The 13,604-nt window shown below is 37.3% G+C and overlaps 1 protein-coding gene across 2 annotated transcripts in view; it reads right to left on the bottom strand.

Moving 5' to 3' along the window:
* nr3c2 (nuclear receptor subfamily 3, group C, member 2) overlaps nt 1–5,283 on the bottom strand; it is a 97,067-nt gene extending 91,784 nt beyond the window's left edge. The window contains exons 1-2 of one of the 2 annotated variants that reach the window (XR_006370435.1): nt 4,862–5,264; nt 699–2,522 (exon numbers count right to left, since the gene is read on the bottom strand). Coding sequence is in view for 1 of the 2 variants with exons in the window: in XM_044114680.1 (XP_043970615.1) it covers nt 699–2,503 (1,805 nt within the window). In the remaining variant the exon portion in view is untranslated. Of the gene's footprint in view, nt 1–698; nt 2,523–4,861 lie in introns of both variants that reach the window. The other variant, XM_044114680.1, reaches the window with a different exon arrangement.
* Nucleotides 5,284–13,604: the final 8,321 nt, after the last annotated feature.

Consider the following 13,604-nt stretch of genomic DNA (forward strand, 5'->3'; position numbering starts at 1 on the left):
ATTAACTGTCCAACTTCCAGAACTTAATGACCTTAAAGTTCAGCAATTTTACTGGTATTTATTACGCATCTATTTAAGCTTTTTCATTGATGTTTTGGTTTAGCGGCTTAGGTTACAGCTTAAACATTAACACCTTAATTATGTACTTTCTTCAGATGACTCTGGTAGACCAGAACAAAACAGAACCTCAACATCTGGGTTTGATTTCTACCATCTTAGCAAGCTAGCACAGATTTATTTTCCCCTAGGCCTCAACATAATCAGCTGTTTATTACATGTGTTTGGCAACAAAAGCTTGTAATGATCAGACATGTCTTATTTATAATGTTTCTAAAAGACTACAATAAACAGCTATTTGCATTGCAGGAGATCTCAGCTAGACGTCCTGATAACAAACCAATAAAATGTGTCTATATTTATGGATTGCTTGCAGATAAGAGCTAAACTTTGCCTTGGTGTTGCAGTGCAGCACAGGGAAATGATGTCATGTCTGAGACCTGAACCTTGTTGTGTAATTCCAGTTTCCACTGTGTCACAATGCATTTTAAGTGTTTTAAGTGTTACTGATTCCATTTTGCAGTTCTCAAGGTAAACATCACTTATGAAACATTCAAGAGGAATACTCTGAAAGACATAAGTAAAGCTGCTCTTCAAATTTCAACCGGAGACTCCTTAGAGACGCGTTTTCTTCCTCTTACCTTGACATGCTGTCAGCGATGCAGTTCTGACCCGAGAAGCCTTCACTCCTGGCTGACAGTGAACCCTGTGACATCCCTGGCCGAGATTTCCATGACTCCATTAATGCCGTTACAGGTGAAATTAGATTCAACAAAGGGTTGGACGGGTCCCTCATGTCATGCCGCGTGAATGACATTGTTCCTTGCGCTCCAATCTGGTAATGGAATGAGTGTCCGCCGGAATTAACTCCAACAATGGCGGAGGTGGACATGCTGTTATTCTCTTGGTAATAGCTGCCGTCATTGGACTCCTGTTTGACCCCTTTAGACAGTACATTGTTGGAGAACAAGTCTGTCTCGTAGTTCCCATTCACAGAAGAGACTGGGGGCCCTAGGATCCCAGAGAGACTGTACTCGTCGATGTTGTTCCTCAGGGATAAATATGTGGTCTCGGATGCCGGGAAGAGGCCGAGGGATGGCGACGTCTCTCCAAAAGGCTGCTGGTTCATGCAACCCTCATTTTTGTTTGGCTCACTCTTAATCTGCGTGATTAATGGCGCGCTGCTCACATTACATTTGGAGCTGCCGAGACACATGCTCCGGAAGTCAGTTTCAGGTTCATTCTTGATGTACTTAACCATGCCCATCTGGTCCAGCCCCACGCTGAACACCTCCCCGTCCACCATCTCCACTTTAGGAAACTCAAAGTTCTTGAAATCTGTGTCTCTGGTCATCCCCTCCGCATCCGGACTGTTGGTGTCGTTCTGAACCAAACCTAGCCCACCAGCTGGACTGGACACAGGAAACCCAACAGAGGAGGGGTTCTGGGGGCTGCTGGCAGCCATAGGGCCCCCCGAGGCCGGACTGGAGATGGACAGCCTTGCTGTGTTACTGTTATTAGTAGCAGCAGTACAGCTGCCACCGGTGGGGCTGGAAACAGACGACCTAATGTTACATGTAGTGCTGCAGGATGGAGGGGATCGCACGCTGCTCATGCTCTGTGGGCTGGACATGGGGGACCTCATGACATTAAGCGGACTGGTTAGCGGAGGCGAACCGACTGTGCTGGACTCTACAGGGCTACATGTGACTGAATTCCTGCTCTTGATGTTGGCTAGAGTTGCTGCGCACAAAGTCTGGTTTCCAGGGCTGCTGACAGATGAGCATAGTGGTCCAAAGCATGTAGGGCTGGTTGTAGATGACACCATGTTGTTGCTGCCTCCAGGGCTTGAGATGCAGCTGGACGTCTGAGGACTGCAGGACAGGGAGGACACAAGCATGGATGCTGAGCTAACTACAGTCCCAGTGGTGCATTCCCTGGGAGTGGAACCTGGCTGTTGAAAGCCAAAGGGCTTCAACTTGGGGCTCTTTTTAGAGCCGCACTGGTTCTCCTCCAGCGAGCGCCCACATACTGGGTAAGGTTTCCCTGGGCTTGAGCTGCCTCCATGATGGCTGAAAGCAAAGTCCGCCTCTCTGGCAGCGTTCATATACAGACCCATAGACTCAGCCACAGTCTTGGAAAGCTCCTTGGAGTCCATTTCCTGTTTAAGACCATGCAGGGTGTTGTTGAAGTGTGGGAGAACAAATGGCTGGCTCTGGCTGAGCTGAAGCATTGGCTGCTCCTGCTTCTTGGTATTCTTGTCTTTGCTGTTGGCTGCCAGGCTTCCAGCACAGCAGCTGACATTGACTACGTCCATCAGGATGTCGCTGCTAGTCAGACTCGAATCCTCCGTGCTGCAGGAGTACTCCATCGTGCTCGGGGCTTCAGACCATTTATTCTCTGCGTCTTCTCCATCAAAGAAACTTTGGTATCCTTTGGTCTCCATTGCTGGCTCATTGAGTCACCTGGCAAACAAACAAAGCACTTATTATGGATATTAGATCGCAAACTGCTTAGTTTAATTAGACCTGTCACACTAAGCAATAAATCAATTAAATGTCTGATAAATTGAAACAAACTCAATTTGGATGATTAATAATTTTTCTCTGGATGATAAAAGTCATCTGTCTGGTGCTTTGGTCTTAACTAGTTCTTTTTTTGAAGAACAATTGTGTTATTGTGTTATAGATAGACTTTGTTCATTTATTTTGGAAGACTTTAAACTGTCACTGCCAGTTTCAGTGAAATGTTCATTGTAGTTTAAAGGTTATTGATAATTCAGAATGTGTTCTTCTATTATTAGGCCATACCAAAATTAAAAATGGTTGCAAAACCACAATATTATGGTTTATCAGCATAACTTTTGGGAAAATTTATCATCCAACAAAATTTGTTATCATAATAGGTCCAATGAAAGTAACCATCAAAGTGGATTATACTGTTTTTTTTTTTTTGTTTTTTGTTTTTTTGCCAGACCAAGAGAAATTTTAAAATAGTAGTAAAACAAGTCATTTTTCCTGTTTATTGATATTTGTACTTATTATATTTCATACAATTTTCCCAATGCTGTTGTATTTATGTTTTTAAAAAATGTTCCACCTTGCTTCAATGAAAATTTGAAGTGCTGTCTATTAGTTTTATAACAATGTTATTTTATTTGCTTTCTCCTCAAAAAGAATAAATACTAGAATGTCTTCAAAAAAAGTCTAAAGAAGCAGATGAATCTGCTCAAGTACCACTAAAAAGTTGCCATCACTTAAAAACTTGATTTCTTTTTCCCCATAAATACCCTGATTTTAAATAAACATTGCAGCAAATCACCAAATGACCCACTTAAAAAAATATTTTTTTCAAAAACAGTCAAGGCATCTTGAAATAAATTATATTTAGATTTATAAAATATGCACAATAACCTGATGTTATTGTGAACATAACAGTAAGTTATATACACAATAATAACATCAGAAACAGGCAATTTGCTGTTTTTGCAGAAAAAAATGTATTCTGGAGGTATTTTTAAAAAAAAAATGTTGACTGGTACAAGTATGTGCTTTAAACAAAAGTTGCACAATTTGACATAAAGATCATGTTGAACTACAAAGGTCATAAAACCGAAAACATATATAAAATTCTCAGAAAATTAATGCCTGATTTTTCTTTTTTTTCTTAAAATGTGTCCCCAGAGCAACATAAAGAAATGAGACTTCTTCTGTACAAGTCTCGATCATATTTTCTCTCTATATAAGTCGCCTTGTCGCTGAACTTCGGCAACATGCAATCTGACAGCTGTACGACAAAAGCGCAAACTGAGGGTTAATTAGTCTCCGTGACGTTGTCAGTTTCCCACCTCATCTGCACCCCTATTGGACGGCTCAGTCTAAAATCCGTCAGCTTCATCAGGTCACGCAGTGATTGGACCGAAAGCTGTCACTCAATAGTTCCTGCTCCGGAGACCACAACATTGCTGCGACACAACTTCAGCTCTAGTTTGCAGGCACCAGGGCATCAATATAACGTTTGAATAAAACTATCTAACAGTTAAAATCAACGCATTTACAATTCATAGCACATCACTGTGTGATATATGTTTCTTGCAGGCTGTCATGCGCAAATTAGATCACAGCAAGAAGCAAAATTTGACTGAAATACACTTGCTTCGACTTAATGCAAAAAATATTCCATTGCATTCATTTTCACTTTAGATAACTGTTGTATCCTGTCCGTTAGCGCCCAAATATAAAAATGTGAAGACTAAAACATACTTCAGATTGAATAATCCTGTTTATGGTCCGTGGCGGAAACTCTGCCTCTGGGACTTTCTGCACATCTCTCCATTTTGACGGTGCGCAGAAATTATAAAGCACAAGGAATACAGGCGATTTGCTAGTTGTTGTTTTTTTGTTGCAACTATGAAGTTACTTCTTATTTTTGCTACTTTATGAATGAAACAAAATATTTGAGCAGAAAGGGGAAATATGATTGATTTAAATCATATTTTATTATTTCTAATAATCTCCAAAAACATCAGTTCATACATTTGAAATCTATTTCAAAATACCACTTTGCTCTTCATGTCTAAAGGATGAAGCAGTGCGCATAAACTTCTCGGGGAGTTTTATTATGGAGCAGACGGAAAACTGGCTGCCCCGGATGAAAGTTGTTAGATTTCTCTGTCAGAGTAATCCGACCTGGGATGCGAGTGTTTAAACATCCGACTAGAAAGCGTGTTCTCTTAAATTATCATCCAAAAGCAGCGCCAAATTAAAATGCACCCTGTAAAACGCGGAGCTCCGTCCTTCCTTACCTTAATTACGACATTCAGAGTTGTCAGGTGGCTGTGTTGCTGGGCAGCGGTAATCCAGAAGACAGGGGAGGAAAGACGCGCACTGCAAAGTGAATAAATATCAACAAACGCGCTCTAACTACTCTTCCTGACACATCGCTGTCAGTTTGACAGCTAAACGCACACCGTAAAAGTCTACTGCGTATTATCTCTAGTAATCCTCAACAGCGAGCCGCTGCTCCTGACAAGACGAGCCTCAGCGATGGGTCGGGCAACAGCGGCGCATAATCTCACATTATGGCTGTAATTTCGCAGATTAACGAATCTGGGGCCCTGCATTTTTTATTTTTTTTAAGAGGAGTAATAAAAAAAAACAAACGCAGGAGTCGGTTGGACTTGCAGTCAGAGCGACGTCATTCTGTGCACATGGACCCTCCTACTGCAACGAGTGCAACATAAACTCCGAGGAGCAAGAGGGGGGGAGGCGTGCGACGGAGGGAGGGGCTCTCCGAGCGCAGGTAGACCGAGCAGTCTGGAAATAGGGCACCGCTCTCAGATCAGAAAAAAAGCTTATTTTCATTACTGATCTGTTTGATTTCACTTCAACATAACATCCAAGATTCTCTTCTGCTTCCCATTCTGTCTCATTTAGACATCACAACATGAAATGCTGCCATATTTATTTTTTGTTGTTTTTCCGTTTCCCCAGCTTTAAAATAGATTGCCTTGCAGTTGCAGAGGAGGTGAGTCGAGAGCTGCACTTAACAATTAACACCCAGTTTATGCGACCCACAAGTACAGAGAGAGAAGTCATTCAGCTCCTGTGATGCTTTAGTTGCTGTCTCCACTAGGTGGCGCAACATTTCTATTGCAGTTCAAGGATCTGGTAATTAGGAGTTAAAGCAGCTGATGTCAAATTAAGACACAATACCCAGACTCATTGCAAAATATAAATAAATAAATCCCAAAAGGTGGCGGTACACAGATAAGTAAATATTTAAGTGATATGATAAATAGGGAACATTTTAGATTACTTCAAAACCTCATCTGTAAGAACAGAGGCTCACAATATGGATTGTATGAGCATTAGATATCAGCCTGCTAGCAATTTTCACAAAACGAGAACCTTGAAATGGTAAATGAACTAAAATAATATCAATCAGTAAATTAATCAATAATTAAAAAAATTGATTTCATACTAAAAGCGTCTTAAAGTGATGTACAGAATTATAAACAATAAACCCACAAGATAAAAATAAATGATACACTCCCCATGCTCAACATGGAAAAACACAGAAATGTGTGGAAAATGTGTGGAGTCAGCAGAGATGACCTAGTTCAGGAAATGCAGTTAAAATAACTAAAAATAATTTTAATTATATATTGTATATAATGTACTTTACAAAATGTGCATTTTTACAATAGTACTTCATTAATATGCACTGATTTCTGGTAAGTACCTGGTGAGTTCTGGAAAGTATATGTGGAAATGAAAGATCAGTACAAGGTTATTTAACCTTCACTACACTTATGCCAAGTTCCTGTCTATTGTAATGTAATCCAAGGTATTATTGTCATGTAATACCATGCATTACATGACAATAACTGGTTCTTTGGAAAGTTTTTTGCAATTTGTGGACACAGTGCTTATTTATCTTGTGTATTTGAGAGTCTTACTGTGCCTGAATGACTTAGAGGTCAAAGTTAATGGACTTAAAAAGAAAAAATGAAAATAGCTCCTAAAATGGTTGGATAAAGCAACAAAATATATCTGCATTGAGATATATCAAAGAGAAACAAATTACAAAAAGAAACGATGTTTATTTGAATTCCACCGGTATTATCATGAATTAAATACAATTTTAGGAAGGTACTTTTGCACCAGGAATGCCTCCATAAATATCTCTATAATATTCAGCTTGCTTTAATCAAAATCAATAGTCTAAATAGCAATTTATGACCTCGTTGATAAGATCCTTAAAACTCATTGATGTCGACTAGTGCATTATTGAAAAAAAGAAAACATCGTGTTTGTGCTTTTCCAAAACGTTCTTCTGATTAAGTTATTCAGATAAAATCATTATTTACATTTTACTGCCTATATCTCATGGCACCATCATGAGTGTAGGCTTTGGTTTCACTCCCGCAGTGGCCCAATAATCAGTTTAATCTCTGGAGTTGTCAGTCACATTCAGCCGCTGTTTTATGTGGCTGCACCACAGCCTGCAAGTTGGACTTAGGTTGTGAGAGTTGATTTCTATAGATTAGCTTCCACATTCCTCTTCCCTGTTTGTCTGGATGCTCCATAGTAACCTTTAGCTTTTCCCAATACAAGGAAGCATTGATCAATCAAACGAGCCTGCTAACCGAGGCTGTTGCTATGATTTACCTGTTGATCCATGAATAGGAACTTGATTTGGAAAATCAGAATTAAATCTGAACAGATTTTTCTTTCATATTTTGCTACCTTGTTGAGTTCTCTGTCAGGATCCTGGTGGATTGATCAGTTTTTGTGTGCATGTGTGAGATCTCCCCTAAACAGAAGATCTTTTATTGGAGATCCTCTGTTTCAAGTGTTTGCAATATTTAGCAATGAGCTTTTAACATTATTGTGGAGTATTTTTTTCCCCACTCCTCCTTGCAGAATTGTTTTAAATCAGTCATATTGGTGGGATTTTGAACACAAATGTCCTGTTTGAGGAACTCAAACCCCACATTAATTAGCTTTAAGTCCAGATTATGACTCAGACATATCTTTTTTTTTTTTCCAACTTGCTGGTATATTTTGGACTATCATCCTGCTGTAAAATACTTAGCTTTAAAAAGGTCCTGAAGTTGGTCTGGTCACACTGACAAATGCTCAGTAGAAAAGAAGAGAGTAAAGACTTCCTAAGAGATCTGCACCTGAGTTCTTGTAAGGTATAAAATGTCGTGTGGTGTATCTATTTAAGGTCTCAAACTGGTGGTCAGAGATTCTCTTTCAGAAAAGAATCCATGGTTTCATTAATGCAAAGGCAATAGTAGCTCCGTTTTTGTTGACCATATAATTGCGCAAATTGAAATTGCAAACATGTTGCTTAATGAAAAAAAGTTTGATGCTAGGACGAGGTCATTTTTTGCATCACACAAATCGTGATCAGCAACTGGATGTTACTACTGTTGAAAACGACAAAAGAAGACATCAGGAAGTGGTTGGTGGATGATGGTGCTGCATGTTTTTTAATGACTTATAGCATGAACAGACATATTCACCTGCAATTTTAATTGAGTTTCATATTTAATAGAAATAAGAAGTAGTGTTTTTTTGTTTGTTTTTTTGTTTTTTTTTACTTCTGCTGAATATCGACACAGTTTTGCACACATTTGTAATGGAAATGTAGCTATTTTTTGCAAGAGCAAAGGAGTGTATTTTACTCAAGGTGTTAAAGAAATAAATAAAAAATACCTCACAAGAATAGTGCCAAACTCTTGGGAAGTCCTTATAGGTCCCTGCCAAAGTTGCATTTGTACATGAAGGTTGCCAAACACAATAAAAGATTTCTGCCCAGTTGAAGTGTAAATAACAAGCTGAAAGAAACCAGGACTGCAAGAACAGAATCACATGACCTCTGACTTGAGCTGAGGTAAATCCTGCAGTGCTTTAGATGTTGGAGTAACTTTGGGATGCCGGACACCTGTGGGAAAGTTCAACGCTGTTTGATGTTTCCTCCTTTTACTGATCATGATTTTTACTGGACTTCACTGGAGTCTCAAAGTTTTAGAAATGACTTCCTACACTTTTCAACTTCAAAAATATTTGAATTGAAAAAAGGACAGTTTTTTATGTCTTATTGGATCTCTTTGTATCTGAGCATATTGTGTTGATTTTTAAGATCTTTGTGCCTACTTCATGATGCTAGACGGGTACTACCTTAATAAAAAAATTTTAAAAAAGATTTTTATGTGTCAGGAATTAATCAGACTTGGGCATGACTACAGAAACTGAACCAAAACCTAAGATTAATTACAGACAACTGATTTAAAAGTTATCTTTTAAATAACTTTTAAATCAGTTATTTAAAAGTTATATAAAATAAAGTTATATAAAAGTTATATAAAAGAATAAATACTTGTAAAAGTATTTTTGGATGCTTGGCTTGAAATAATATGCAGCTTTATTTAAATAGCAGTCCAGTTTACATTCCTACAGCATACAGAATTTAATCACCACCTAAGTAATGGTGCCACAAATCATCACCTCCCTACAGTAATGGAAAAATAATCAGTAATTTTATGTCAAAAGTGTTTTTTTGTTGTTTTGTTTTTTGAAAGATGTTTCAGGCAAAAAAAAAAAATCTCTTTTTGCAAAAAAAAAAAAATATTTGAGAACTGCTTTTTGTATGCATTGAACTTATATTTAGTCTGCTACATTCACTGCTAAAACACAAAATCTTGACAAGTATTTTTATTCTAGTTTCTAATAACTTAGTACACTTGAAATAAGATAAAAAACAACTTGCATATAACTCTTAAGCAAAAAATATGACATTAAGTCAGAAATTCCTTAATACTGATGAAAAAATATTTGATCCATTGGCAGATTATTTCACTTATGGGAAAAATATCTTGTTACAAGTGAAATAATCTGGCAATGGAACTAGTACTTTTTCCATCCACATCAAGGAATTTTTGACTTAAAATAAGTTTATATATCTTGTTGAAAAGTTGTATTTCAAGTGTTCTGAGACATTTGATTTAAAAACCTGGTAAGATTTTTGTGTCTTTTCAGTGTTTAACAATAAAGCAAAAACAGAATAAATTTGTTAGTTATTATTTCACAGATCAAGAGAAAAGTTTGATATCTGCTGTTCTTTTATTTATTCAGACTATAGATCAACAGAATAAATAAAATTACCAATGGTTTGCTGATTTATTATTAAACAGCTCCCTTGAATCTCTTCAAGCTTTTAAAAAGCACAGCCATTTTAGAAAACCAGCTTTCAAACACTCAACAGTTTATTACAGCTTTCCTTGGGAGAGGAAGAGGGGTCCTTTCAGATGAGTGATTGCTATGATAAGAAGCAGGCTTCCACTCCAGTATAGACACATGGCTGACAGCTCCAGAAGCTGAAAAGGCCAACAGCCTACCACAGAAACGCATGGTGTGCCTCACGGGGACAGGTGAATTGGAGCGTGTTAACGCTGAAGCAAAGCACTTGTCAGCCCGGCAGAGGATCCAGTCCCCATCCTTCGTGGTAATTACAGAGGTAAATTCAATCAGTGAAGACGGTTGTCACCAGTAACCTCCTTCAGATGCTTGCTCCTGTTCTACTGGTTTTTTTCCCCCTGTAATTTACTTTTTTAAACAGTTGTTCACATCCATAGAAATGAAGTGACTTTTCATAGTTCTGCTGCTGCTAAATCCCACTCCCACTGGTCTCCTGACGATCACGGCTCACTCAAGTCATGCATTCCTAGTTCTCAGCTTGCGGCCAGACATGTCATTGATTTAGTGCCATGGCTTGTTCTGTTGCAGCAGAGAAATTTGTTTAGATGTAGGATTTTTATCTTCCTTTCAGTTCAGCTAGATGAGATGATTTACCCAACGAAATACTGAACTCGAGGCATATTTTACTTTTGATCACCTGTTTCATATTTTCCAGCCACATAGTGTGATTTTATGACACAATCAAGTAACCGTATCGCCTTCAGCTGTTATGGAAATGCTTCATTACGTAACAAGGTTTTATTTTGACAATATAATAAATTTAAAGTTTGTCAAAATGGTTTATTTAGTCATTTTTGTTTAGTCAAAAAGCAATTTTTACCTGACATTTATTGGTACATAAATATTGTTACGCTGCACTTTACAGTTGGAGGTTACCGTAGCGACCAGAAACTGACAGCTCCGCCTCCTTTTTTCTGTTGTCTGTAAAAACTTTGTATTTTCTTTTATATTTCAGCATATATTTCAGATAAATTTAATTATATCCAGGGTTTCATGTGTAATTTTGCCATGTTTTGTATATTGTTTTTTTTACTGTTACCATAAATAATGTTGCGTATTTTAGCTATTTAATTTTACAATTTTTGTTTCAGAAGCTCCTACCGTTTCCAACACTCCCCTTTCTTCACGTCATCACAACAGTGCTACTCCATGTTGCCTCTGAAACGGAGCGTTGTAGTCTGCATGCTAAGTGCAGTATATACTTGAAGTTCCACCAGGAGGTTTCTGATTGTTGCTGCTAGTCTGGAGGAGCAGAAAGGAGGAGGAACATGTTTTAACTGTATGTTCAAATCAACAACAGAACGATAAGAAACACCTTGAGAAGATGCTGGTCTAAGCTAGTAAGAGAGCGACATTAAAAATGATTGATTCCAACAAGTGGAAGAAGTCGTTATTCCAAAAGTAATTTAAAAATCCAGATTAAAATTTGCAAACAAACTCAGGGAGGGATGTTTGGTGGTCAGATGACAGTGAAACTGAAGTGTTTGGAAATAATGATCATTGTTCCACTTGTTACATTTGAAGAAAGAGAAAATAAAAAAATCTCAACTCTGAAGTAGAGGCAACATCATGTCACGGGGCGGTATTGTTGCAGGAGGGACTGATGCATTTCTCAAAATATGAGGAAAGAACATTGTGTAAAATATTGAAGCAAAATCTCAAGACATCGTGAAGTTACTGGCACAAATGGATAAAATGATCTTAAATTTTGGAGTGCTACTAATTAATCCAAAACAAGAAATGTCTACTAGAAAGAAAAAAACAAACAGGGTATTTGCTTTTGTACAATAAATATAAGTAGCTATTTTCAGCTGCAACAATAGATAAAGTTTTCCAAAAGGACTGTAATTGTTTGTACTTAGTGTATTTGGTGTCAGCTGGTTGTGGTTTGATTGTATTATGGCCGTTCAGGGTCTAAGCTCTCCAGCGCAGATGAAAAGCTGATTAACTAAACCCCCCAGAGACGCATTAATCAGACTCACCTGGCACTGTTCCCTGAACCTTGGTCTCAGGTCTCTACCCCACAGTTGAACCAAAACCACACCAGGCTGCTTCTCATCATCAATACACAACATTACGCATGTCAATGACCCATTTTACCACGTTAAACAACAGGATACAGGCTGAAAGATGTTGTCTGCAGATTCATATCCAGGAATCTTTTACAGTTGAGAAAATGAAAATAAAAAATTAAAAAAAATCTTAATAATTACTTCATTTATTTTGATTTCAGGTCTTTTTCCAACTTTGTCATGATTTAACCACAAACCTTTTTTGCTTTGGATCACCAAAAGACAATTTTGAAGTTAAGACATAATTCTGAAGTGGTCAAAAATAGCTATTTTTTCAAAGTTTTTTTGATGAACACTGTTTGTGTTTTTTCTCTACCAGCTTTGAATATCCAGAGAATGAAACTTTTGCAAAGTAGGTCAACCTCTGGAGCTTCTGAGGAAGAACTTTCAAAAGCTCAGATTTTTAATTGAATTCAAATCAGAACTTTGACTGGACCATTCTAAAATAAATATATTTGATCTAAATCATCCAATTTTTCAAGAGCTTTCAGGGTTATTGTGTAAAACTACTTACCATCTCCAATAAATTTTATGTCCATTTATGTCATGTATTACCATTGTGGGAATTCAATGTTTTTTAAAAAAATTATTTTATTTCTGTATTTAGGTTTTAAAACAAAGAAAGATCCAATAAAGTGGGTGGATACTTTTTTCTTTGATATTTGTATAAAATGTTATAAGAGGTCATTTAATTCCTCTAAACATATATATTTATGACTATTGTTTGACAGACACTACAAGTTTGATTTGTTTGACTGTTTGGAGGCTACATTAAACAGTTTATTTTTTTAGTAGATATGTTTTGGTTTAACGGGAAATCTGGTTTTTATTGGGTTTGTTGGAAATAAAGGCTGACATGTAACTGAAAAACCCCACAGGTGGGTGAAAAGACTGCCAATGAAGGTCAGACATGGAAAATATTCTATTGAAGTTTAGGGAGTGTTGCCTTGGAAACTCATATGTTTTGACAGTGTAGAGCGGCTGCTGGTGAAAAAGAGTCCTGGGCCATAGAGAGGTGTTAAGGAAAATGGATTGATTATTTTTGATGATGGACTTCCTCACATTTCACAAGAACATGTTTTCCATGGATTTCTTTTCATTCATGTTAGTTTTGAGTAAACTTAAAGTTTTTAATTTCTTGCTTTTTCTGTAATTGTTACCAAATGTAATGTAAGCAGGAAAGCAAAGCAATGCTAGGTAATTTCCAACTTCCACAAGCAGGATGAAAGTTTTTTATGAATTAATGAAAAAAATTACTTTGCATTTTGCTTTTCTTTGATCACTCTAAACACAATCAGACACGTTCTAATGTCCAACTCTTTCAGACTGCATGTTTAATGGTTTATTTGTAATATTCCAATAACACAAAAACATCTTATTTAATCAAATGTATGCTTTAATGTGGTCACAAATGCAAGGAGGAAAGTAGTGTATAAACTACAGCCTGACTTCATATCAGGGAGCTGTCAAGTGAATTATAAATGAATATTTCTGATTCAATCTTTTGCCATTTCTCTCCTTTTCCTCCATGTTGAGCTTAAAAGCAAATGCCCAAATTGGTTTATAGACTAATGTTTTGGTACTGACACAGTGGATGTGCTTTTATCAATATGTTTGCTTTGATAGTCTTTAATGCCATTTTGCAGTTGTCTGCAAATGTTCACTGAACATTAATGGTGACATTCAGGGGACTTTCTCTCCAAGT

Source organism: Gambusia affinis, linkage group LG04, assembly GCF_019740435.1.
Source record: "Gambusia affinis linkage group LG04, SWU_Gaff_1.0, whole genome shotgun sequence".
Taxonomy (NCBI): domain Eukaryota; kingdom Metazoa; phylum Chordata; class Actinopteri; order Cyprinodontiformes; family Poeciliidae; genus Gambusia; species Gambusia affinis.